Below are 28,000 nucleotides of genomic sequence, written 5' to 3' on the forward strand. Positions count from 1 at the left end.
TTATTGCTGAAGGATTATCATATTTCACCGTTATAATGTCACTTTAACCATCTTCTTAAAAATTAGAAACCCTCCTAAAACATTCACTAGCATACAACGAGGCAGCAGAGTACAGACTTCAAGCATAACTGTATTCCTTCACAAAACGAAAAAACAAAAATGTCAAATTACAAAGATGAGACTAAAAAGCAGCATATATGGCATGGGCTTTACAAATCCTAGAAGCCCTAATTGTTGCGGAAAACTTCACCCAAAGAGTCAAGGCCATACCAAACCACAGCTAGGTGGCACAGACTAATAAATTAAAATAGAGAGTACAGAAATTACAACATCTAAATGTCCTCACTGAAAGAATCTTGGTCTCACTTTATACTAGTCCAAAAGCTTTGGGGGACTCAAGTGGACAATAGCCTTATTACTCATACCGGACAGAAGAAGATGCAATCTACCAACGAAACGCAAATGAATAAACAAATTACAGAGCTCATGTGCTGCTAATAAGTAGCTTAATAGGACACAAGTATGATTTTCCACCATTAATTAGTTGCATCCCGGCTGTAGTACTGGTCAAGGGTCTTTGCAGGTATACGGTGGAGAAGCTCACGGGGGAAGATGCGAAGCAGTGTCCAAGCTAAATCAAGTGACTGGAAAATATTACGTGTATCATAGGCTCCTTGTGCCACAAACTTCCTCTCGAATTTGTCCAAGAACTCCAGATATAGCTGTATTTCATTAAGAACAAATGTTGTTTAATTAATATCCTGACATCGTTTCTACTTAATAACAAAAATGAAAAACAAAACGATAGAGGGAAAATAAAACAGACCAAGTCCTCAGAAGAAAGTGCTTCTTCTCCGACCACAGCTTTCATTGCCTGAACATCCTTCCCAATTGCATAATTTGCATATAGCTGAAATGCATGGAAAAATTAGATGGTTTTAACTGGAGATAAAGAGCTCTTAAAATTCATACTACCACAGACAAACATACCTGGTTGGATACATCAGAATGATCCCTACGGGTCATCCCCTCACCGATAGCACTCTGCAATAGTTTCCAGATATTAATCTATATTCGTACTTCTACCTCCTTTTAGAGGATAGAACGAAAGACCCTCTCAATATGGTGGATTCAAAAAAAAAAGATTGAAAATTATCTTTACCTTCATCAGTCGAGACAGGGATGGGAGGACATTGATTGGAGGGTATATCTGCTCAATACATAGAAATCAATAATTACTTCAAAAGCTCATTACCATTCCCATACCAAATATCAGGTCTTCTAATGCAAAAGCCTGGCTTTCCAAACATACATACTCGATTCCTGATACATCTTATTCACCGGAGAATGGCATGAGAGAAAGGGGTTGGATATTTAAATATAAAAAACACACAAGCTTCCTTGCGTAGAAAAAACCATGGTTCTTCTTTTACAGGCCAATGCATCGGGACACTTTCAGAGGTTAGGACATTAATGTTGAAATTTGGCTTGCACATCAATCATTAAGGCACATGGAAATGGTAAGGTGCCCAAGCTAGCAAGCTTTAGTTGACATCTAAGTCTATTTTACAATCATTTTCACTAAAGTGGAATATAAAAATTTAAAATTTAAAAACCTTATAGCTTTCTAATGAAGTTACCTGTCTGTTGTAGAGTTGCCTGTCAATATATATCTGTCCCTCAGTAATATATCCAGTAAGGTCAGGAGTCGGATGTGTAATATCTGGAGAAACATAAAAATAAACACTCAGGCAATGCATAGGCACTAAAGCAACAACTAATAATTTGTGAGATGGTATTCTAGGTACACAAGTCAGTTACCATCATTTGGCATAGTCAAAATTGGGATTTGTGTGATGGAGCCTTTTCGCCCCTCAATTCGTCCTGCACGCTCGTAGATTGTTGCAAGATCAGTATACATATACCCAGGATACCCACGCCTTCCAGGTACTTCTTCTCTAGCAGCAGATACCTACAGTAGAAATCAATGGTCACACAAATTGTCTAAAACAGTAAATGAAATCTTGTACACAATACAGACATTATGGGAAAGATACAAAAGGAAAAAGACAAAGCAACATTTTGATTCCATATAGAATTTGCACCCTATGAGATTTCAGCAAATATCTTTGATATCTACTAGCAAGTCAATATTAAAATAAGAAGCTGAACTAGCAAATTCATATGCATTTTCGTTTCTGATGACGGAGTTCACACCAACATTAAAGGAACAAAATGATCACATTACCTCACGAAGAGCATCAGCATAAGAACTCATATCAGTAAGGATGACAAGGACATGCTTTCCGCACTCGTATGCCAAATATTCAGCAGTTGTAAGTGCAATACGTGGAGTGATAATACGTTCAATTGTAGGATCATTTGCCTGTAGGAGAGCATGACAAAGAAAATGGTTTAGAACAATAGCATTTACACAACCTACGAGATAAAAACATAATCCCGGATGCACAATGAAAAACCATTTTTGGGAAGAAACATATCAATATCAGAAACAGCTTCACAAGTTGGTTTCAAACATTACCAAATTTAGAAAGAGGGTCACTCTCTCCATTGAGCCATTTTCCTCAAAATCACGTTTGAAAAATTGTGCAGTCTCCATATTTACACCCATGGCTGCGAACACAATAGCAAAGTTGTCTTCTTCCCCACCCTGTCAATCCAGAGAGTAATAATATGACTCAATGGAAAATACATCAACAAGAAGACAATAATTGTAGTGTAAAAATCATATAAATTTAATGTCTAATCCTAAAAGCCCTTGTCCTAGCAAAAAATAAAAATAAAAAATCCAAAAAGGCCTACTAATATTAACCACCATCTATACCTCAAGAAGATTATCAGTTTGCTTCAGTCGCTTGACCAAACCAGCTTGACGACATATCTGAGCAGCAATCTCATTATGGGGAAGACCAGCAGCAGAAAAAAGTGGGATCTTTTGTCCTCTAGCAATCGAATTCATGACATCAATCGTAGATATCCCTGTCTGTATCATCTCTTCAGGATATGTTCTCTCACTAGGGTTGATAGAACTCCCTGGGAATGAAAATTCATAAATTGAAGGAATAGCATATAGAATTGAGTATGTTTGTGTAGTAACATTAACCCTAAAAACTCACCAGATATATCCAAGTAAGCCTCAGGTAAAATAGGGGGGCCATTATCAATGGGTTTTCCAGAACCATTAAAAATACGTCCAAGCATGTCCGAAGAGACGGGAGTTTTCAAAACCTGCAAAACATGACAAGAGCAAAGGGGATAAGAACTTTCTTCAAAAATGTCATAGACAGGGTAAATCAGTATTTATTTAGTAATACAATGGGAAAGAATACAAAAAAGGATTTTATACCTCTCCTGTAAATTGCACGGTAGTAAACTTGTTGTCGATTCCAGACGTTCCTTCGAAAACCTAGACAGAAAATATATCAGTTAATTGAAGGATAAAGATATAAAAGCACGTTGACATTCAACAATACCCTACAAAATCAGTTGATACTGAGATAGTTCAACTAAAGTTAATTAAGGGCAAGTAACATCCACAACAGGTTGAGCAAAAATATTTCCTAAAAATTAATTGTTCTTCAAAGCTAATGCTCATAGGTTCACGAAAAGAATGTCCAATTGGCCAAATTTGTGAAAACATAAAAGAGTGTATATTACCTGAACAACAGCTCTCTCCCCATCAACTTCTAGAACCTGACCACGTCGAGTAGTGCCATCTCCCAAACGGATATTAACAATCTCCTGATACGTAGGTCCCTGAAACATTATAGAGAAGGAATTGTTACTCCTTGAAAGGGGAATATCCAAAATGATAAAACAAAACTTATGAAAGTCTGTTTAGTCTAAAGGATGCCTATAAGGGGAACAAGATGTAGAGATAGCCGCTTGGTAGATGGGCTTGGGGCATAGAGAGGAAAACTCCCACAAAATTTAGTGAGATTTGAGATAAAATAGAATTGAATTAATTATTTTCCTTTAAGGAAAAAAAATAAATAAATAACAAGAATAAAACTTGTGCTCTTATTGCAATGAGTAAATATGATGATATGATTGAAAAATCATGTTTTTCTATGGTCATTTATTCATCTTTTCCTGCCTTCCTACCAAACATAACAAGGGATCAGACTCTCCATCAGCTATTTCTTTCTTCCAATTACATTTATCCTTTCATTCTTCATATTTTCCTTCCCTCTTCTAAACATAGTGTAAGTATGGTAAAATGGGTGTATGAATGCTTGTGTGAGGGAGAGAGCATAGATTTGCCTACCTTAACTTTATCAAGGATAACCAATGGTCCAGCAACTCCAGATACAGTTCGATACTCTGCAAGGTAAGAGAAGAAATCAAATTGACAAAATTGATCAACTAACTAAATTGAATTCAACATGGTACCAATATATTTTTGTTTCAACGTCTGACATAATCCACAAAAAGTTTATATAAAAAATTATTAGAATTGATGACCCAAAATACACTCTCCTATATCATCTCACTAGCAGAATCACCACATAACATAGCCCATAAGAAATATAAAAGTAAATAAGAGAAAACAATATCCCATTACCCATGCCGATCTCCACAGTTCCATCCCCCAAATCATGGTTGTTTTGAGAAACACCCATTTCTGTGCTTCAAACATAAACACGAGAAAATTACATTAGTATAAACCCAACAATCCCATCCCATGAAAAAGCATAAACAGAAAATAGTAATTCCGGAACCAGTTCCGAAGCATTCCAAAACATACAATCCAAAGTAGTCCAACTTCAGCGATGATATAGATCACAGCACACCCCTAATGAATTTGAGTTATCTATCGAAACACAACCATGAAAAGCTATACTTTCAGTAAAAATAATCCAAAGTTTCAAAAATCAATAAGCCGCCCTCTGATTGAAAAATGGACATGCTAGTGACTAACCAACTCATCCAAACACTAAATGGAGGCTCCGCAAGTATACAAGTATGAACCAAAAAACAACAACAACAAAAAATAAAAATAAAAATAAAAATTGATTATTTCATATTATTGAAGTTCGTTGTTTTCCTTCATTATCCCAGCAACCACACATAGCCCACCAAATTAAAAACTCAAATTTTTTTTTAAAAAAAAAGAAAAATTAACAATAAAAAGCAGTGAAAATCCCAAAAACCAACAAAATTGAAGTTCAATTAGCCAAAAATACAGACTTTAGATCAACAATCAGAATAGCACAAGGGGACAGACGGAGGCTCTCGATTTGATAAAAATTAGAGTGTTTAGCGATTAGAAAATCGAAAATTGAATAAGAAAAAATAGTAATTAAGTAGCATACAATTGCGAATCGATCTGAAAAAGCATACCTTCTTTTCGATCTGAAGCGAAGCGAGACAAAGAGAGAGAGAGAGAGAGAGAGAGAGAGAAAGAGACTGGGCAGAGAGTACGAAATTAGAATAACAATAATAAACCGAGATCTCATACACTATAAAATAAAAAATAAAAAAATAAAAAATAAAAAATAAAAATAGAATAAATATTTATTATTATGCTGACAAATAATTATAAATTTATTTGTTTTTATTTTTTTATAATTCGATGGAAATTATTTTTTGGTGGTAATTATCAAATTTGGTAATTAGGAGCCGTTTGTGTAATCATGTATTAATTTCCGTTGTGGGAACCGCGTATATTTGGTACGATGTGGTTGGTAGCGGCAAAGTACGAGTGGTGGCATGTCGGTTGGTGATTGGAAGGAAAAAGCAAGCTCAGGTATTGTAAAATGGTATGGAATGTGGAGGATAAAAGCCAGTTCATTCGCTTTCATTGGTGGAGATGAGAGCACGTATGGATTGGTCAGCCGGAGCTTGAGCTGATCTGACGACTGAAATTCATTGGGGGGCATTTGTGCACCTTCTCCGCTTTTACTTGGGTTGGGCCCACCTAGTGATCTTTCGTTGTTTGTTCGAATGTGAGAGAGAGAGAGAGAGATAGAGAGAGAGTGAAAAATCAAATGTTCTAGTTGGAATTTACTAAAACAAGAAAAAAGAAGAAGAAAAAAAATCATGATGGAAAGCATTATAATTTTTGGATTCATCTCAATTATTACAGTTTTTGCATTTTGCCTCCCAAAATAGGGGGGAAAAAAAAAGTTTGTCAAATTGTAGTTGCTCTATGGTTTTCCTCATTAAAGTGCACTAGTCAAGCGATTTTCTCTAAATAATTTGACAAAATGAATAAAAAATAAAATAGTTTTTTTTTTAATTATTTATCATGTATGCTCAATTTCGTAAAACTCAGCATAAAATGAACTAAAGTAACATAAAACTATACTTCAAAAGGGCAATATAAGACTTAGTTTAATTTAGGGTAAGTGTAATTGGCCCTTTTTAAAAGAAAAAAAATTATTTGAAACAAGGAGAATTTTAAAATAAAATAGAGTGAACAATAATAAATTAGTTACTTGTTCAACACGTAAGAATGAATTAGATTTTTCCACAAAATGATGTGCTATGATACTAGTGGTTAACAGAATCTATATTCCAAATTAATAAAAAATGAATCTAATAAAATTATTGTACATTATTTGGTATTCAAAGTTTAGTGATATTTCCATTAGTTTTATGTGTAGTGTAATATAATTGAGCTTAATTTAAAATAATTGAATGTCCTTTAACATCTTCTTCTTCTTCTTCTTCTTCGTTTTTTTTTCTTTTTGATAAATTAGGTAGGAAGGATTTAAACACCAAAAGTTAAAAAAGTTCAAAAAAAGGCATGAAAGGAGAGGTGAAGCTGGATGGAAACCAACTTCCAACTACTGGATAAACTTAAGATTTGGTGGTTTTCATCCATACGATCATTGCCTTTTGACTTGTCCCAATGGGACAGTGCCCTCCAATTTCTATTTTAAAACAAAATAGAGAGAGTATTGGTGTTTCTTTTTCTTTCTGGACATTATAGTATCGGTACAGGATTCATGTATAAATGTTTTACATTTATTTTTAGAAAACATTAATTTGAAGATTATTTTTTTTTTTTTGGAAAATATTTTTTTTAACATTTTCAAATATAGGTTTTCTTTTTTCTTTTTCTTTTTAATTCTACATAACATTTTAAAGTATAGGTGACATACTTAAGATTTTTTTTTTCTTTTTTTTTTAACTATGAATTTTTTTAAAACTGAATATTGGAAATGATATCCAAAATTTCTACTTTCTTGGAGGGACAAGTTAGAAATAGAGTTGCTAGTGCTATGACTATCTCTTTTCTAAAATAGTTTATCCATATTTACATGATTCTAAATCACACTATCCAATGATGAAAATTAGAAAAATCATAATTTAAAATCTAAAAGTGCGTGGTTTTGTATCAATAAATAAGAAAAGTAGTTTTTCTCACTAAACTGCTCCTTTTGGAAATCCGTGTATTATATTTTTTTGTGTTATAATTTTTTTTGACCACCCAATTATACAATGGAAGTTTCTTCCAATAATAATCCAAATTCATTCAAATTCGAATAATCTCACTTTAATATTAAAAAAATGATGTGGTATTGTTTTATAGTAACCAATATTATTCAACTTTAGTAACTCAATTTGTGATGTTTGTGGTTCCTTCATTTTCTTTTCTTTTCTGTTTTTCATTCGGGTCTTTATCACTCAATTTCTTTGTGCTATGTTAGTAAGAGCATTTTTTCACAAAAAGCCAAAAAGAAAAATGTTAGTCGGAGCATTTTCTCTCGTAATTTACATCATAGTTAATGGTAGGAAGGATAAAAATAATAATAATAATAATGGGAAGGAGAATATAGTAGAAGAATGAAATCATTCGAAACCCATAAAAAGTAATCCTTTCAAAACTTAAATGAAAAATGTTAAATTTATCAAAATATTCATTAAATTAATTTATCAAATGATGTGGTAAATAATATAATAATATTTAATTAGTTTACTTTTTTATTTTTACTTATTCATTTAAGGATTCATTTTTTTATATTTAGATTATATATGTCATTTGGTAAATAAATTGAATAAGCATTTTGATACATATAGAATTATCGAACTTAAAGAATAAAAGTAAAATAACAATAATGCTGATTTATCAATATTATTTATCAAATGATATAGTAATATTTAATTATTATTATTTTTTATTTACTTATCCATTTAAAGTTCATTTATATATATATATATATATATATATATATATATATATATATTCATTTAAATTATATGAATATGACCACTAATAATATTTTAATACATATCATTTGGTAAATAAATTTAATAAATATTTTAATATCTATTATAGTAATACTATAAAATATCAAAAAAATATTTACTAAATAACATGTATTAAAATATTATTTATTGATATATTCTTATAATCTACATATGAAAAAGTGAATTACTAAATAAATTAATTAATTAATTAAAATACAATTAAATATTATTGTATTATTTATCATATCATTTGACAAATAAATTGTTTTAATAATGCTACAATATCAAAATACTAATTGAATTTATTTATCAAATAATATATGTTAAAACAGTATTAATTAATATATTCATATAACTTAAATATATATAAAAATAATTTTTTAAATAAATTAAATAATTAAAAATTATTGGATTAAATATTTTATTAAAAATACACTAAAAATAAATCAATGGACAAAGTACATTTTCCTTTACATCCTAGACTACTCGAATCATATCAATAAAATCATTTTTTCAAACACCTAATAATTTTGTATTGAAAAGGAAAGCTTATTATTATTATTATTATTATTTTTCACTTTTACTTGTGACATTGATAAACTTATTCGGTAAAAATAATAATTTTGCATTGAAAAGGAAAGCTTTTTATTTCTATTATTATTATTTTTTCACTTTGACTCCCTAATGTCAATAAGGAAGACTATTCCTACTTTCTTTCCTTCATGGCATATCAAACATGACTTATCTCAATAAATGGGTTTATATCAAATTTAGATAAATCCATTTAACACAATTACTAAAGGTAATTGTATATAAATGAGTCAATTTTGTGTAAATGAATCAATTTCATATAAACGGATAATTTTGTGTATATGAGTCAATTTCATATAAACGGGTCGTGTTGATCCAAATTGACCAATTTAATAAACGGCTTATATTAGTCATATTAAGTTACTTGTTCATTAAAAGGGTTACGTTCGGGTTGAGGGTTTTTGATATGGTTAATAAATGGGTCATGTATTAATTAAGCAATTTTGACACGATTAATAAATGGGTTCACTCAAACACAACCCGCCAATACGAATTGCCACCCCTATTTCAACCTCACAATCTCTCTTTCACTCTATGGCAAAGAGACTCTATTTTTACGAGTATGGTGTATATATTAAATGCACTTTGCTCAAATCTATCAAGAGTAGCTTAAATCCATTTATAGAGAAAAATACAGAGCCAATATAAGTAATTAGACTTAAAGTGACTCAAAATTATCCACTGGCAAATCAATTGCCAATGAGATTGATCACACCAGCAAATCAGGTACCAAAAAGAATGAGTATGAAGAGAGGATAAGAAGAAAAGAGGAAATGATAAAAAAGAAATAGTATATAGCAAAAATGAAGAGGGAGAGGAAATATGCCAAACATGAGACTCTAGCTTTTAACATGGCCATGATATTGTGGAAGATCTAGGAGGGAAATGTAGATGAAGACGAGGATGGCAAAGGTGGGAGAGAGGAGCCACCACCATTGTAACATGACTTCTTCGGCTGACTTTTCAGCCTCTCTTCTACCTGGTTGTTAAGGCTTGGATTATCTTGTCCACCTGATTATTTTCTTTCTGTTTTCATTTTTTTTTTATAGGTATATGGTTTTAATGTTTGTGTTGATTTTTTTGTTTCCATTTAGAATTTTAGAATAATATGGACAAGATTAAAAAATTTATGGATTATGGAAAATTGAATATTAAGTCTTGCAAAGTTACAATGTCACACTCAAGTCTATATACTAAAAATGTGATAATTGTCATACTTATAGCACTTAAAAGAATTTATAATGTAGAAATATAAAATTCTCCATAACATTATTAATAAATAATATCTAAAATATCTTAACAATATGAATAAAATAAAGTCAACAAGGTTTTCCATACTAACCAATATAAAAGTGATAACAATTAAAATACCGATAACCTATGCCAAATCTAACTATCTTAAAACTATGATATACCTGAAACTATAACAATAAATACTGAGTATAAAACTAAGCAAACTACTGAGTTTTTGATAAATATGGAATACTAAAAATGACTACATAATTAATATCCAAAAAAATATTCTTAAAACACATAAAAAAAAATTTCATATAAAATATGTGTGATTTAAAAAGAAATAACTCTAATTATTAATTACTTAGTAGGATATGGCATAACATAATTTTACCTGTCGATGGTCCATATCAAGTGAATGCATGTGAGCCATGTAGCAAGTGAGAAAAAATTGATTTCAATAAAAACAAACACTTATACTCAAAGGTATTAGTCATACTTCTACTATGGTCATTAAGAGGTCCTCTCACATGAAACAACATGTTTAAACCCACAGGTAAAAAAAACCATAAATCACTAGGAAAGTACCTTAATATGATTCATCTCAACATCTGAAAACATATCATAATATAACACTTAAATGCTTACTAAGCACCAACAACTAGATCATAAAAAAATGTGATATAGGTGGTTAAAAAGTAAATTGTATGATTTAAGGTTTGGGATCCAGGTTGCCTTTCTTTATTGTTATTATTTTGATTATCATCATCATCATCATCATCTTCTTTTTTATATTTGTGTATTGATATATTCATGAAGTGTTGTAAAATTGTAAGATTGTAGTAAGTGAGAGGTATGAGAGACCATGAGTTTATAGAAATATATATTTTCTATGCTGAGTTAGAAATTGAGGAGCATTGGGCCATCCTCAGGATCAAGTAGGAAACTCTAGGAAGGTCCTGACATATAAAAAGGTACTTATAAATTATTATTCATTATATTGATATTCTCATGCTATTATTATCGAAATCTTGCAAATTTTGGAAACTTGATGTAAGGTGGGAAAAAATAAGAAAGATGTATATTTTTGGAGTAAGTTTTTTGTACAAGGAATATTTAGGAAAGTAAATTTTACAAGGGAAATGTTATCGGATTTTCTATAGAAATTTCGGTGTGATTTTCCCTAGTTAGGGCTCTCATAGGGTTACAATAAATAACTCTGGAAGGATTCTGACAATCTACTCATTTAGAACAAACAAGCAATCTCATTCTCTCTCTATCTATACTTTTTTACATGATTTCAACTAAAGGTGTCAATATAGGTCATGACATGATAATACGACTAAAAAACGATACGAAATTAGTGGATTTGGATTTTTTATAAATGTGTTCAGAACTAATTCGGATCAATCTGTTTAACATGATAATTAAACGTATCAATTTTGGATTAACCAGTTTAACCTGAAATTAACTTGTTTAACTAAACGTATCAATTAACGTTTCAACTCAACCCAACACGACTATATCCGTTTAAATTATAACTTTAATATATTAAATTCATCATTAGTAAATTTTTAACTAATACTTTTTTATTACTAGATTACAAAGCTATTTAAAGTCATATTATCAATTTTCATTTATTTAATTAAAAAGCAAAGAATAAAAAATTATTAAAATAATATTTATTTACTTAAGTATAATATATTTAATACATGTATGGATTTATGGGTAGTGAAAAAATAAAAATTAATATGTCTAAGAATATTGGAGATGTAGGAGATTCAAAATATTAATAAAGTTCTTTTTATATTATTTTTAGAGAAGTAGTATTAGGTTTAATATATATATATATATATATTTAATAATTATATGAGATTGTTACATTACCATATAATATATTGTAGTAGTTTAAATTTATAACCATACTTATATAGTTTTACATATATATTCTAATTTAGGATTAACTAATGACTAAATTATTTTAAACAAGCTAATTTACTTAATGGAGTAAATTATGTGTAAATGAGTCAATTCGTGTAAATAAATCAATTCCATATAAATGGTAAATTTTATGTAAACAGGATCAATTTCATATAAACGGGTTGTGGTGATAAAACTTGACCCATTTAATAAATTATTTACATGGATCATATTAGGTTACTTGCTCATTAAATAGGCCATGTTCAAGTTAAGGGTTTTTTACACAATTAATAAATGGCACATGTTTGAGTTGAGTAATTTCGATATGATTAATAAACGGATTGATCCAAATACGACCCACTAACATAAATTGCCATGCCTATTTCAATATAAGAATGCCCTTTGCTTAAATCTGTTGATGGTAGCTTAAATCCATTGATACAGAAAAATATTGAGGCAACATGAGTAATCAGACTTAGAGTGAGTTAAAATGATCAACTGACAAATCTATTGCCAGTGAGACTGATCGTATCAGCAAATTGGATGCCGAAAAGAATGAGTATAGAGAGAGGATAACAAGGAAAAATGAATGATAAAAAAAGAATTATATAGCAAAATTGAAGGAGACAAAATATGCCAAACATGGGACCCAGGCTTTTAATGTGGCCATGGCATTGTGAAAGATTTACGAGAAAAATGTAGATGAAGATGAGGATGGCAATGATGGCAAAGGTGGGAGCAAGGAGCCATCACCACCATATCATGACTTCTTCGACTGATTTTTCAACCTCTCTTCCACCTGGTTGCTAGGGCTTGGGTTATCTTGTCCACCTAGTTGTTATGGAAATTGAATATTAAATCTTACAAAATTACAATGTCACACCTCTAGTCTATATACTTAGATTGTGATAATTGTCATACTTATAACACTTAATAAAATTTATAATATGAAAATATAAAAATCCTCCATAATATCATTGATAAATGATATCCAAAAACATCTCCACAAATGAGCAAAATAAACTCCAACTCCCAACAAGGTCCTCCATTCTAACTAATATAAAAAAAAATAACAACTAAATAACCAATAACCTGTGCCAAATCCCACCAGCTAGAAACTATTGTATACCTAAAACTATAAGAATAAATAATAAATATAAAACGTAGGAAGCTATTAAATTTTTCATCAATACAAAAGCATTATATTATTTATCACATCATTTGATAAATAATTTTTTTTTAATAATACTACAGAATCAAAATATTAACTGAATTTATTTACTAAATAATATATATCAAAATATTATTAATTTACATATTTATATAACTTAAATATATATAAAAAATAAATTAATTAAATATTATTGAAATAAATATTTTATTAAAATAGCACTATTAAAAATAAATCAATACAATTTCCTTTACATCGTAGACTACTCGAGTCAAATCAATAACATCATTTTTTTAAACACCTAAGTAATAAGTTTGCATTGAAAAGGAAAACTTTTTATTATTATTATTATTATTCGCTTTTACATGTGATATCGATAAACTTATTCGGTAAAAATAATAATTTTGCATAGAAAACTTCTTATTACTATTATTATTATTTTTTGACTTTGACACCCTAATATCAATAAGGAAGAGTATGCCTACTTTCTTTCCTTCATGGCATATCAAACATGACTTCACCCCCTAAAAAAAAAATGACATATCAAACATGGAAAAAAAATAAAATAAAATAAGAAATCCTTCTTAATAGTTCATCGAGAAATATATTCTTGATTGTTCATTTTCCCGTGATAACGAGGTAAATAGGTTAATTTTGATGCTTTCCTAGGGCGAGAGAGAAAAATATGATAGATCCACAGCTTTGAAGTTCCAAACACAAGCTCCAAATAACCATAACCCAAATGTTTTCAAACATCAAACAGAAAAATTCACTAACACTATGTTTGAAGTTTATAATCTGTTTAAGAGTAAGTAATAAGAGCCTGTTTGTTTTTCTCACTGAAGTCTTAAATTTTTGTTGAGTTAAATAAGAAATTCCATGCCGTTTGTTTCTTCACTATTCACGAAAAGTGAAACGATTTCTAGAATATACATATTTTCTTTATCATTTCTGTTGTATGTTCCTTTCTTTCTTTCTTTTTTTCTTTTTTTTTAACCTTTAATTAAATTATGGAATCTTGAAATCCTTCTACATTTCTTTTTCTTTTGCTCTGTTGAATTGTGAGTTCCAATTATGGCATAAAGGGACTAAAGGAAATAATCAGACAACGGAAGTTGAGCTCTAAGCTCATTAAAGCTTCTGTTGAGGCTGCGAAGTGTTTGGATGTGAGGTTCATCTCCCTCAACAGGTATTATTTTAGCAAAGCTTCCTTGTTCAAGATAGTCGACCACCCGGTTGGCAGCTTCAAGTCCTGTGATATATGATTTTTCCTGTTCAAGGAAATTCATTAGAACTGATCTTTAGTTTGTCTGTATTGAACTTATATATATAAATAAAATGGAAAAAACTGTTCGTTCGATTTTTACCTGTGACCATGAACCATGTCGGTTTATGATCCAGTCTCCAGCCATGAATAAGTTTGGAAATGATGTTGATCCACGTACCATGTTCTTATACGAACCTATGAACACGAGAAGAAAAATGGATCTTTAATTATCATACTGAAAAATTATATTGCGAAAGAGTAGGAAACTACCAGAAAATAAATTGGTCTTTCCTGAGTGAGTAATGTATTTAGTCAGTTATATTAAGATATATACATCTGAAAATACAAAATTAGCTTTCACATCCACTTCCATCAGAAAAATACTACATATTTGCTCATCTCGTGCTAAATCAAAGCCTTGGCACCCAAAAAATAGTCCTATAGAAGTTAATACGGATCATGGTTTAACAAAAAATCTAGATTCCTTTTGTCATTATTAAAATGCATACCTGGAAAGAAGTGAGTCAAGGATTTTGGATATTTTTTAATCTCCCTATCCATCACAACAGCATTCTCGAAGTCCTTGATACACTTTGTAAGGTAACATATCACCTTTGTGACTAATTGCTCGTCATTCTGTGGCAAAAACTCGCTGGCATGATACTGCCCATACAAGATGTTGGGACAAAGATAAGATATTAGTATATTAATTTATTAATACTTGCATTTAGAAGTGAGGTTGACAACTCACAAAATCAGCCTGTAATACTGTAACTGGATTATCTTTATACTCATCATGAATTGCATTCAAATGGAAGAAAGTCCATCCAAATGAATCGTCAAATCCTGAGCAAGCATTGCTAGCAGTTGGAATGTTAACCTGGTTGATAGGAAGCATTTCAATAACAGGAAAAAATATATAGATAATGAGTTCCAAAGAAGCTTCAACTGTTACTTAAGTAAATATGGCATAAATTCTACACAGCGAAGTTGTTTCAACTCATACTATGAACTGAAAGATAATAATATCCTCTATAATAAATATAAACAGTTGAATTTGGTTAGCTTGCACAAATATCCTTTACAAATCAAGCCTATCTGACCTCTTAATTTTCCTATTATGTTTACTATTAGGAAGTATTTCAAGAAGATGATTGTTTCTTATTTGCCTATCCAATACTTATTATCATGGAATGGCTCATAAGAATTTGGTAAAATCTCTAAATGTACAATAAGGAGAAACCATAGATAGACAGATAAAGCAATTATTTTAAGGGAGACTTTCTCTATCCTCACCTGCCTATCGAGCCAAAGTTTGATAGTTAGTACATCAATGCTACCCAAGTTCAAAACCTTGAGAAACTCCTCTCTTGTAGATAGTACTGCACTGTAGAGAACTCAACTGCCAGTTAAAAGAGAATGGCAAGAACAGGGTTAACTAAAACTAATGTGCTCGTTTATGTTTTAATAATAACTTGACACGGTTAGCTAAAGCTAATGTGCTCCTTTATGTTTTAATAAGAACATGACATTCTACTGCAGTGACAATGCTGTAGGGGGGGTCCTGCAGAAAAATAGCTCGACACCAGGATGATAAAAAGCTCAACACCTCTCATTGTTATTACTTTATTTTTTCAATATGAAAAAGACAAAAAAATAAAAATAAAAAATGAAAAATGAAAAGGTAGTCTCATTCCCCCAGTTATGAAATCCCTTCTCAATGCACGTTCTTATATAAAGCAGTACTTTATGTTTTAATAATAAGTTGACATACTTAAAAGCAGTATCTGAACTGGGTGTTATTCTTGGAGATAAACTGGTTCCCACTCTTAATGCAACATTAATCAAAAATGTATCTTTTATAAATTTCAATTAAATATTTAGACAGAAAAAAGAGTTGCATTTGAATCAACACGCACCTATTCTTAACAAGATCTTGAAGGGTGGATATTCCAACAGCTAAGATGACGGCATCAGCATTATGAGTTTCCCTATTAGAAATTACTTCTGAAACATTTCCAGTATCATTGTTGATGAAGAAATCCGTTACTCTTCCACCCTCCAAAAATTTACAACCTTTAGCCCTCAGGGAGTCCATCCATGGTGTGAAAATAACTTCTCTAGCTGTCCCACGACACCAAACCAAATCGAAATCCTTCTGCATCCACCAGAAGAGGACAATGATAGTTTGAGTATGAGGAATACAAAAGAAGAGAAGATGTTATTGAGCCATCACACAAAGATTTAAATCAATTTCCTGTAATTTCTTCTTATTTTGCTCCAGAATTATGGTATACGCCTAACTTAAGGTGTAAAATCCTAGATATTGTAAATGTTGAGTGAAATCCTCAAATTATAAAATTAGTCACTGCTAAAGTTTTTTAAGGGCAGAACATAGGATTGTCAAGGGACAATAAGGTATTTCCTTCTTTCGGAATAATGCAAACATTACTCTTTTTGTCCTCTAGAGTTTCACGTTAAGAGAATCTGTGTGGCTAAATAAATACTTGATCAGTAATTGTGAGAAAGATAAAGTATTATAAATGATTTTAATGCAGGGAACATACTTATTTAAGTTGATGATGCATAAAGAATAATAAATTTCTTCTCTAATTTTCCCTATGCTAGTAAAAAAAATCAAGCTTTCCACGTCATTTTCCCTACATTTTCTTCCCTCTTCAAAACACGGCTTCCACCTTGTTCCATTGTACTTTCTTTTTATTTAGAAGACGATTGGAGTTTTCAACTGTCATTATAAGCTTCAAGATCTATCACCACCACTCAGGCTCAGCTTGTTTTGGAAATCCATCCAAATAAGCTCTTATACTTGGTCCAAAATTTAATTTTTTTTCAGAAAGGAGCCGAGCCCATCAAACCTGGTGAGCAAAGATGTAGTTTAGCACTCCCAGAACTGCAGCAGCACTACATTGTTCTCCTGGAGCAAACAGACCCACTTGAAGCAATGGGCCAATGACATTCTTATAAAGCCTCTCCGAGCAGCTAAATTGCTTGAAAAGCTCCCTTGCAGTAACTACCAGTCAAACCTCTAAATAAGACACTTCAACATTCATCTTCAAGTTTATAATACATGAAACTTAGTCTATTGATGCTGCAACTCCATACTTGTGACAGAGATCCTTACTTGAATCATACTTTCTCCAAGCTGTATCTGTGTTGTCGAAGTCAATTGCTGTTAGGAGATAGCAAAAATCAGTTGATGAGAGACAGGAAATTACAAGATATAAATTGCTTATAAAATTTTGGTTTTGGTTATAGAATTGGGAATATTATATTTAAGCAGCACAATTGTACCTGACAATTTGATATCCACGAGAAATAATATACAAAAAATTAGAATTCCTCAGTAAAAATATTAGCATAAACAAACAAAATAACTGCAATTGCATGTTTTTGCATAAATTGCAACTTGTGGACATGTAAAACTCATTTTAGTATAATGGTCCTATTGCAGATAAATGGAGAATCCAAGCAGCTCATATTAAAGTTTTAGGTGAAAATTTGCGATACTCTCAACAATTCAGGAGGAGGAGACCAAAGAATTAATGCAATAAGGATTAAAATAAAATAAAATTTTCTAAACATCTGTCCGTTCAGTAAAATGGACTTCATTTGGCTATGAAATTACAGATATAAGAGGAAACTATACCTGCAATCACTAAAGGAAGTAATGTTAGTTTATCCACCAATGGGAGCTGAACAAGCTGCAAAATTGTAAAGAACAGCGATCAACACAAGTTGGACAATATTTTTCAGCAGACTAATCAATAAATGAAACATAAGCATGAAAGTAACACATACTTGTGTATAAAGTAAGGAGCCCAATGGAGCAGGCAATTGAGGCTGGTCTTGGAATATTGGAAACTCAACCTACAGAACATCCTGTTTACGTGAACACTCTTTGAAGTCTTTTCAACTCGATCTTAATAAGATTGTTAAGCAAGAAGAACGTGTAATGAGTATTCTCAATTTTTTGATACAAATCATATATACCAGGAAGTATTGGCATTGACACAATCTATAAGACTTTGTTTAAGCAAGAAGTAAAACCTAGCTCTAAACTACCTGCAATCCTTCTTCAGAATATTGTGCAGATTTTGTCCAGTTCGTGAAGGGTTTGATACCCAACTCATCTACAAGGCTAAAAATATTCTTGTAGGGATAACCATAACCTAGAAATAAAACAATGAAGAAATTTGAGAAAGGACTTGAAAATTTCAAACATTTATATTGAAGAACATGTAAGTGTATGTGTGTATAAATACAATATATAATACGTTTAAAGATACCGAACAATAATAATGTTTTACACTAGCAGGAAAGAGAAATTGTTCGATAAGTCATCCGATTGAATTCTTCAATTTCCTCTCCCAAATTTAAGCATCTCAAAATTAAAAAATTAAAAAATTAAAGCCATGAACACCGGTAATAGCAATTTCACATCCTTCGTAAATCACATACAATACAAAACAAAGTAATCACACCACAACCCAATTTCCAAAACCCAAAAACAAAATGGGAACCAAAAGAAGAAAAAAAAAAAAAAAAAAAAAAAAGAAGCAGAATTTGCCTAATTACCACGGATACCCACGTCGTCCAGGCCACCAAAATCATCACCGCCTTCAAGAACCGTGACATCGAAACCCTGGGAAGAATTCCCAAAAACTAATATTAACCCAGAGAAGAATGAGAGCATATAGAGCTTACATTGAAGCGAAAAAGAGGGAGAGAATAGATATGACCTGCTTACAGAGATGATGAGCTGCACCAAGACCAGCCCAGCCAGAGCCAACAACGACAACCTTCTTCTTCTTGATGACGGGACCTCCATTGGCATGGTCTGCTAGACCTTCAGCTCTGCACCAAAACCCACTTCTATATCTGGAAGAGGAGAAGAACTGTGTGGTGGGTGGGAGTGTCAGTGCGACACTCCAACAAGCAAACGACATCGTTTTATTCCGGCTACCGAATTCTGTAATGGCCACTTTGGATTTTGCTTTGCAGGACTTCTGACAGCAAGGAAGAACCAGTAGACAATGTTCACAAGATTTTATTATTATTATTTTGTTTTTTGGCGCATGCAGCTGCAGTTGAGTATTGGAGATCATAACTGTTTGTGGGCACGAAGGTGGCACGTCTATGGCTTGTCTTCTTGTTCATTGCTGCCGCAAAATATAAATTGGTAAAAAGTTTGTTGATTTTCTTTGCATCATGTACGAAGACAATATTTTTAAAATAATAATAATAATAATAATATTAAAGTGATTCAATGAATAACAATAATAATATATACTATAATTTATAGTGGCTTGTTAAAATTTTTTCTTTATTTTTAAATTAATGAATAACAACATGCAATATGTTACAGATGGGTATTATAAAAATACTATATTATATATATATATATATATATTACATATAAAATTTTATTCTACACACTCAATTACATGTCATCCTATTAACCAACTGCAAATAATTTTGCGCTAACGCCCAACATGTATAAGGTGACAGACTACAATGTGTAACAGAAAATTACTATTCAGCACCAAAAAAAAAAAAAAGAAAAAAAGAAAATTACTATATATATGTACGTTTGTATAAACATGTTTATTATTATTATTATTTTTTTCCGGTGAATGTTTGTATATGAAAAAATACGATTAATCCATCTTCATCTAGCTATGTATCTTATTTATTCACATCATTATAGTTTATTGTTAGAGTTTTGTGTATTATCATCGGTGACACGACAGTCATCATTTTATATTATTTATTTTTAATTAAAATATTTAATTTTATTATTTTATTAATTTAAAATTTAAAAAATTATAGTTTTATAATTATTATTTGACAGTAACAAATAATATATTTTTTATTGTTAAAAGGTTGTAATACTCTTAAAATTTTTACAATAATCAATTCGATATAAGGTACGAATATAAAGCCAATTATTCATATTTAGATTTTTTTTTTATTTTATAAGAATTTGAATTGTTTTTTTACATACATATATATATAAATAAATAATTTATTGAATATTTTGTTTATCTTGTAGGATGATGTAAGGCTTGTGAAGGAACTTGGAGTTGAACATTACAGATTCTCCATTGCTTGGCCTAGGATTCTGCCTGCTTATCATACAGAATATAAACTTTTTTTGCCTTCTGTGCATCAAAATAATAATAATAATAATAATAATAATAATAATAAATATAAAAAAATAGTGTTCTGCTTTTCTTTTTCTTTTCTTTTTTTTTTTTGGGTTTTTACCAAGTTTATTTCTTTAATTGTTTTCATGTAAGGATGTATCTTTACAATTTTGTGAATTTTCCAATAAATAAAGCCTTTGAGTTTAGAAGACCTTCATTCAAATTTCAAATTTATCAATTTACTCATTGGCATATGTTATTTGTTTTTTTTTTTTATCTCATATATAATATTTTTTGAAAAAAAATATATCGGTTTTACTGTGTACACGATGTACACATATACAGTAAAATCGATATTTTTTTTCAAAAAGCGTTGCTTTATTGCGGTCTGTAAATGGACGGTTCGCACCGTAAAATATCTCTATATATATTAGATATATATATATATATATATATATCAATAACAAATATTTTATGGTAGCATTTTTTTTTTTTTTAAATAGGAATGGTGTGAGCATTAGATAATATTCGAAGATTTTGAGTGGAGTAGAATACAACTCAGAAACGGATTGTACTACGTTGATTGCAACAACAATTTCAGTTGCATACCCCATAATGTCTGCTAAGTGGTATGGGGATTTCCTGCAAGGCAACATTGGCACAATTATCCCTCTAAACAAATTCTTTCATTCGTTGTCGTACACAAACCACACCCCCCCCCCCCCCGGCCAAAAAAAAAAAAGTTCCAAGCTTAAGATACCAATCAAGTGGAAATTAAAGCAAATGGTATATGCAATTCAGCATGTGGAGTAACAGAGCAATCAAGAAGATTGTATTTCCAAAATTTAGTGAAAAATGCAAAATTTTTCATCACTTAGAATATGATTGAGGGTGATATTTATGGTGATGAGTGTTGTATTAATATCGGTAAGGAGCTCTGAAGATTTTAACATAGAAAAAAATATTTTTTTTCTCATTTTGATGTAGTTTCATAAAAGAAATAGAATTAAATACAATCCAAGTTTTTTCTCGTTCATATTTTCTTTGTTCTGTTTCTCACACCACATCATGAAGCATGTAAGATTTTCACCATAAAACAGAACAAATTCAAAATTAATGAAGGCAACAAAAAATTAATTCAAAAAACTGACTAAAATTTCAACTGACTTCACTATTTTATCACACAAAAACTTAAACAGAAAAGCTCTGTTGTTATCTGAAGGCAATAAGATCTGATCTGATCAGTCTTTTACAATCGAGAGACCACAATGGCTGGCTCATGTGTATGGTGGGACAAAGAAAATACTAAGTGTAGAACACAAAAGTATATATGGTTACATTTATTTTCATATTTTAATTAAACATATACATATAAATTGTTATTTTCATATTTAATATAATGGGAAGGAACTCATACTTTTAATTTAATTTCTTTAACTGTATCAAATAATTGGGTTTTTCTCTTTTAAAATTATATAAAAAATGTGGAGAAAGAAAGTGGAAAAAAAATTGTTAAAAAAAAAAAAAAAAACTAATATGATGTCAAGGATATTTTTGTCTAAACAATTTATTCTTATTAATGATTCATGATTGTAATGACCAAAAATTTGAATCCATTCCACCATCATAATTATTTCACCTTTTTTTCCATTCCATTCCAAATGAATTTTGCAACCAAACATAACCTAGTTCAATAACCATATGATCTGTCTGTTTATGATTAACAGAAAAATTCATCAATATACAATGACAATATCATACTTTCCATCCACAAACACATTAAATTACTGTACTCCAAAGTACCCAAATGGAAATATTGAGATTGCATTTTAATTTACAAACTCATAGAAATACTGTAGTCTTAAAGCACTGAAAATTTTTCATGGTAAGCATGAGATGTATGTTTTCTATGAGATATAGATTTCTAACATGCATGCCTACTAATTGTTATTCCTTAAGCCCTTTTTTTCCTTTTTTTTTTTTTTTTTGACCAAATAATTTGGTTGCTTAAGCTTTTCAATAAAGAGATTCCTTAAGCTTAAGCAACCAAATTATTTGGTCAAAAAAAAAAGCAACCAAATCATACCTTCATTGTGATGTGTGTAATGCTTAAAACATAAGGCCCCCCTTATTTGTCCCCTCGCCATTTCCAATCGTCATTGTTTATATTTGACCATGTATTTATTTGAAGAATATATATATTAATTACTCTACGGTTAGTTCCAACACCCATTCAAAAAGGAGAAAAAAGTTAGATTGGTATAAAAAATTGAATACTTATGCATAAAATTGCTTTAATGACATTTTTTTAAGGCACATATAAAACATGTAAAGTAATCCAAAATAATTTCTTGGAGTTTGACTATTAATTTGTTGTCCTACATCAAGGAGCACTTACAACATTTGCTAACAATATTTGTTCTTCTTATTTAGTCAAAAAAATATATAAAAAAATAATAAGTTTTCCTCTTGGCTATGTAGAACTTGGAAGTCTTTGCTTTCTTATTAGTTTTTGCAAATATAGGGAGGCAATGGATGGCATTCAATGCCGTATTTTTTAAAATGTTTGAATTCAAGCTACACTTTTGTTTCAGTAATTTTTTTTTTTTAAAAGTCTACACTTTTGTTGATTCAAAAAACAAATTTGTCAAAAAAAAAAAAAAAGTCTACACTCTTATATACATGTGTATATATATATATATATTATCAAATAGACTATTTATCATTTCCCCCCGCCCCCCCAAAAAAAAAAAAAAAAAAACCATTTATATTTTATAATATTTTATTTTCACTTGACACCATATTAATTAATTTATGTAATCCTAAAGATTTTTTTTTTCTTTGTATTATTACTCTAAAAGAACGTTTTAATTCATCCGAATATGATTTTTTTTTTTTTTACAAATATGTATTTTTTTATAATAAAAAAATACACTTTATTTATATATATAGATAACTTAATAATTTCTTCAAGTTTTTTTTGTTTTCCCTTTCAAATTTGCATATGATTCCTTTTCACCTATAACTTCTTAAAACTTCCTTATTTTGACTGAATGAATGATTAAGATGAATTATTGTATATAAAATCCAGAAGTTAAATGGAAAAAAGCAATAGGAACCATTTGTCCTATATGTAGATATTTTTATTCTAGTGTAGGTCTTGAAAGTGATGTAAGAAAAGCATACAAAATTCCTTTTAACATAAAAAAGTTGTATAATTTTTAATAAATTATCATAAAAATATAATTTTATTTATTTATTTATTTTTAGGTATCATTTTATGGGATCACTCTCAAATCACTTTCTTTTTTTCTTTTTTCTTTTTTAAATTTTTTCTCCATTATTTATTTATGATTAGTTTGGCATGGATCTGGATGATACAAATTTGGAGTATTCAGATCAAATGGATGAAATTAGATCTGATACTTTCGACTTCACCTAATCGTACGGTTACCAAAAATCAGGAAGACGTACTCCACAGAAACAGCATGAAAGAGTCTGTGAACAAAATCTTTCATCTCAGGGCTTTTAATTTAACCGTTAAGAAAAAGTTGTATAAAGCCACGCAACAAAGCTTTGTCCACAGAAACCAGCCTCACGTTTTTTTTTTTTTTATTTGAATCCGAAAATGTCAGCCACTCTCGCCGTCCGGCCGAACCGTATCGCCGCCGGTTCGCCTTTTCCCCAACCACCGGTTCGGAGACTTGGACCGCCAGCTCATATCCGCAAACTCAGTGAGAAAATCGAGCCCTGGCGAGGCTTAATCATTCCGTCGCGGTGGCGCACGTTAGCTAACAACAACAAGACCATGGTGGTTGTCCGAGCAGGCTCCAGAGCCGACGACTCGTCGGCGCCGTATGAGATGTCCGTTGAGAACGCACTTAAGCTCCTTGGAGTCTCCGAAGGTGCTTCGTTCGAAGACATACTTCGAGCTAAGAACTCGATCCTCGCCACTTGTAAAGATGACAAGGATACGATTGCACAGGTTCGGTTCACATTCTTACTCGTCCGCACTGGATTAGTTCCAATTTCAATGTTTTTGGATGTCTCATATTGATTTCATTGCTGTTTTTTGTATATTTCTTGCAGCTTTTTTTTAATTTTTTTTTATTTGTTATTATCATTTTTTTAATCTTTTTTGGGTTTTCTTTTCACGTGGGTTTTTCGTGAATTGGGAATTTTGTTGAAGAATTTTTAATGGGTGCTTTGGAGGTCTTTGATTTTAACTTCCTAATTTGTGGTTGTACAAGAATTCAAGTAGTTTTTTGTGGCTTTTCTTTCCAAATTTGGAGATTGTGAGCTTTACTGAATAACGTTTGGTTTTTAGCCACTAAAGTTCCGAACTTCATTATGCTTATTCTATGCCACATGTAAGTGCAAAGTGTAAAGCTTGCACTATATATCTAAATTAGCAAATTTTAAATTGTGTTTTGTGCTATTAGCTATAATTAACGTGACGTACTTAATTTATTAATTAATTTTTTTTCCTTTTTGCCCAAGAAAAAAAAAAAAGAAACAAAAGAATGCGAATGGGAGTTTTCAAAGGTCGAGTTTTTCGTTTTCCATGTTTATATTAAAGTTTCTTTGCAATTTGCATTTTGCCTGAGCACTTCTCTTGGTGGGTGTTTTATTAAGTATCTGGCTTGATGCTTAATAAATTTCACTAAAAATGAACAATATTGTACATCTAATTATATGGAGGGTAAAGAAAGAGAAAAAGGTGTTTACGTGGAGAGTGATAAATAATTGAAACTTGTTAAGGGATAGTTTATTAGGAAGTGTTAAATGAAAGATAAAATTAACACAATGGGCAAGAGTTGAAAAGATGTGGCTCCAAAGTCCAAACCTCCAAAGAGGAAAGAGTGCATCAATGACTTTGAAAAAAAAAAAAAAAAAAAAAAAAAAAAAAAGAAGAAGAAGAAGAAGAAGTGGGAAGTCAAAGAAAGTGAGTCTGAGAAGGAGCACTTTATTTTCATTTATGTGATTTCCGAACCTTGTAATTCAAATGAATCCTGTTATGTGGTTGATTTAACCTTGAATGATGGATGGTGGGATTTGTTTAATGTCTTTATTAACCCATCCCATTGAATGGCTTGTTTTTATGCACTGATGATCAATGTTGAATTTTTGCTTTTCACAGATCAGAATAGTTATGCTACTTTTTAAGCCTGAGGAAACTGTGATTTTTCATTTCTATTTTAGGAACTGTTAAATTTTATTTCCTTACAGATTTCTGTTAAATGTGATTAGGTTGAGGCTGCATATGACATGTTACTTATGCGGAGCTTGACACAGAGGCGTGCCGGGAGGGTTGTAAATAGTAGCATTCGATATGCTGATGTTAAGCCTGTAAATTCTCCAGGGATGGGATCAATGCCTCGTTGGCTGCAGGCTACCATGAAGAATCCACCTATTTCAGTTGAAACACCATCAAGGGGTGATTTGGGCATACAAGCCGGTGTTTATGGAGCTTTGATGGTTTTAACTTATGCCAATGGAACTAGCACAACGTCTGCTGTGCCATATGCTGGGGCTGATGTTCCTGGACTGATATTGGCTGGTAGCTTTGGAGCTTCCTTGTACTTCATGACCAAAAGGAATGTTAAGTTAGGTATGGATTCTTTTGTGTGATGATTTTTCTTTATGTTGCTTGCTAGGATATAAAGGGATTTTGTTATGAAGAACTTGGCATTCTTGTGAAAGTCAGATTTAAAAGCTCATCATGCTGACTTTAAAAAGTAGTCACACATGTGGTTTTCCCAATTGTTGAAGCCAGATAATTTATAGTTGATTGTATCTTAATTGAGAAAAGCAATACTAGCTGATGGTAAAGGACATAATATCATAGCATTATATGTTTTGAACACTGTATAAGTCTAGGAACATTTTTAATCTCAGATGTTATTATAGCAATATAGATTTTGAAGTGTTTAGATTTTATGTGCTGGATTTATTAGTAAAGCTAAAATTGCGGTTCTTTCTCCAGTTATTGAACAAAATTTCTAGCTTTGGGGAAAGAATCTGACATTCAGATGTTTGTGGAATTAATAATTGGCAATTATCTAGGAATGTAAAAAGTCTGGGAGTTGATTCTATGAGCTTATATTTCTCAGTTAGCTCAAACTGCTTTTGACAAAGCAGAAGTGAGTGAAAATGGTTTTCTGTGCAAGGAACATCATTATATAATGGGTGGTGTGTGAATGCTAATGAAAAAAAAAAAAAAAGAAAAAGAAAAATGAAGTTCAGATTTCTATTGCTCTCGAGTACGGTTACATGGTCAAACTATTAAGTATTCATTTTATTTTATTTACTTTCTAAACGTTGTGAGAACAATTATTATTTCAATTATTTTTTATTTTTTTGGGAGTATATGGTTTTTGGCTCTTAGACTATGCTTTAAGTAACCAATAAAAACAATAACTTTAGTGTTACATAAAAAGAATCGAAACTGATTTTCTGTATATATTTGCAGGCAAGGCTACCATAATAACCGTTGGAGGGCTTGTTGCTGGTGCAGTTGTGGGGTCAGCGGTGGAGAACTGGTTACAGGTGGACATTGTTCCTTTTCTTGGTCTACATTCCCCTGCTGCCGTAGTGAGCGAATTTGTTCTTTTCTCTCAATTCTTGGTTTCACTTTGTTTGAGGTAGAGCTAAGAGAAGATTGTAATTGTAAGTTTACCACTGAAATCTGTAATTATTCATTTGCATGATCATGCCCAATCTTTTGTTTTTTTCTTAGGATGTGTATCAGTGCATATTGTACAAAAGTACAATAGAAGTTAGTGAAACTTACATTATTTTGAAAATTTGCTTGAAGTTAATGACATTTTAGACCATTGGTAAGCTATTAAGCTGAAGTGGTGAGCACAATACCGTATTTTATTTTATTTTTTTGCAAGACCTCTTTTAATTAGATTCAGAGTTCAAATTATAAAACATAGCAGGTACAAAAATTTCATTGACTTCTCCAGTGGCATTAGTATTGTTCATTCTAGTGCCAAGACATGGGTTCAATTCAAGGTATGTGCACTGAAACAATAAAAATTTAAAATAAAATAAATCTAACTACTAAATTTTAAAAAATAAAATAAAAACCTTTTCCAAAGCAAAAAATAAAATAAAATAAAATAAATCCAACTTCTAAAGCTGTAATCTGTGATGCACTAAGGTCTCTGCTATCCAAATGCCTGTTTATATTCAACCTGGCCAACAGAGCCAGGGCTATGGATGTGCTGGTGCAATGTTCAACCTTTTCCCCTTATTCAGATTTTAATAAGAATCTAAGAATTATAAGCAATTAAACGAAAAACTTTATTTTCATTTAAACTTGTAATATTCAATCTTTCTCTTGCACTCTCGTTTTATACTTTCATTTATGAACTCTGAGATTTGGCTTATTCCATTTGTGCTAATTTATCTGTCATTGTCACT

The 28,000-nt window shown here is 30.8% G+C and overlaps 3 protein-coding genes across 6 annotated transcripts; 1 reads left to right on the top strand and 2 right to left on the bottom strand.

Annotated features, from left to right (window-relative positions):
- Positions 1 to 110: 110 nt before the first annotated feature.
- Positions 111 to 5,500, bottom strand: LOC107427381 (V-type proton ATPase subunit B 2). 3 transcript variants are annotated; one of them, XM_048480195.2, is made up of 15 exons: positions 5,365 to 5,500; positions 4,586 to 4,645; positions 4,289 to 4,344; positions 3,679 to 3,777; positions 3,368 to 3,427; positions 3,138 to 3,249; positions 2,846 to 3,054; positions 2,543 to 2,671; positions 2,249 to 2,386; positions 1,822 to 1,972; positions 1,641 to 1,723; positions 1,163 to 1,210; positions 991 to 1,044; positions 827 to 910; positions 111 to 722 (listed from the first exon to the last, which is right to left on the bottom strand). In XM_048480195.2, the coding sequence occupies exons 2-15, from the start codon at positions 4,641 to 4,643 to the stop codon at positions 537 to 539; spliced, it is 1,467 nt and encodes a 488-aa protein (XP_048336152.1). In that variant the 5' UTR covers positions 4,644 to 4,645; positions 5,365 to 5,500; the 3' UTR covers positions 111 to 536. The 3 variants fall into 3 exon arrangements, with proteins under 3 accessions (XP_048336152.1, XP_048336151.1, XP_048336153.1); XM_048480194.2 differs by having other exon boundaries at positions 4,586 to 4,650; positions 5,365 to 5,448; XM_048480196.2 differs by lacking the exon at positions 5,365 to 5,500 and adding an exon at positions 4,769 to 5,049.
- Positions 5,501 to 13,980: 8,480 nt separating this feature from the next.
- LOC107427368 (uncharacterized) lies at positions 13,981 to 19,568 on the bottom strand. 2 transcript variants are annotated; one of them, XM_048481389.2, is made up of 13 exons: positions 19,163 to 19,568; positions 18,999 to 19,065; positions 18,486 to 18,592; positions 18,222 to 18,290; positions 18,070 to 18,124; positions 17,545 to 17,571; positions 17,279 to 17,433; positions 16,322 to 16,560; positions 15,699 to 15,789; positions 15,154 to 15,282; positions 14,912 to 15,065; positions 14,503 to 14,597; positions 13,981 to 14,406 (listed from the first exon to the last, which is right to left on the bottom strand). In XM_048481389.2, the coding sequence occupies exons 1-13, from the start codon at positions 19,526 to 19,528 to the stop codon at positions 14,224 to 14,226; spliced, it is 1,737 nt and encodes a 578-aa protein (XP_048337346.2). In that variant the 5' UTR covers positions 19,529 to 19,568; the 3' UTR covers positions 13,981 to 14,223. The 2 variants fall into 2 exon arrangements, with proteins under 2 accessions (XP_048337346.2, XP_048337345.2); XM_048481388.2 differs by having other exon boundaries at positions 17,545 to 17,592; positions 19,163 to 19,567.
- A 4,543-nt stretch (positions 19,569 to 24,111) lies between these two features.
- LOC107427380 (protein CHAPERONE-LIKE PROTEIN OF POR1, chloroplastic) lies at positions 24,112 to 27,426 on the top strand. The gene is made up of 3 exons (XM_016037759.4): positions 24,112 to 24,554; positions 25,820 to 26,180; positions 27,042 to 27,426. The coding sequence occupies exons 1-3, from the start codon at positions 24,198 to 24,200 to the stop codon at positions 27,215 to 27,217; spliced, it is 894 nt and encodes a 297-aa protein (XP_015893245.2). The 5' UTR covers positions 24,112 to 24,197; the 3' UTR covers positions 27,218 to 27,426.
- Positions 27,427 to 28,000: the final 574 nt, after the last annotated feature.

This window comes from Ziziphus jujuba, chromosome 9 (genome assembly GCF_031755915.1).
Source record: "Ziziphus jujuba cultivar Dongzao chromosome 9, ASM3175591v1".
NCBI lineage: Eukaryota > Viridiplantae > Streptophyta > Magnoliopsida > Rosales > Rhamnaceae > Ziziphus > Ziziphus jujuba.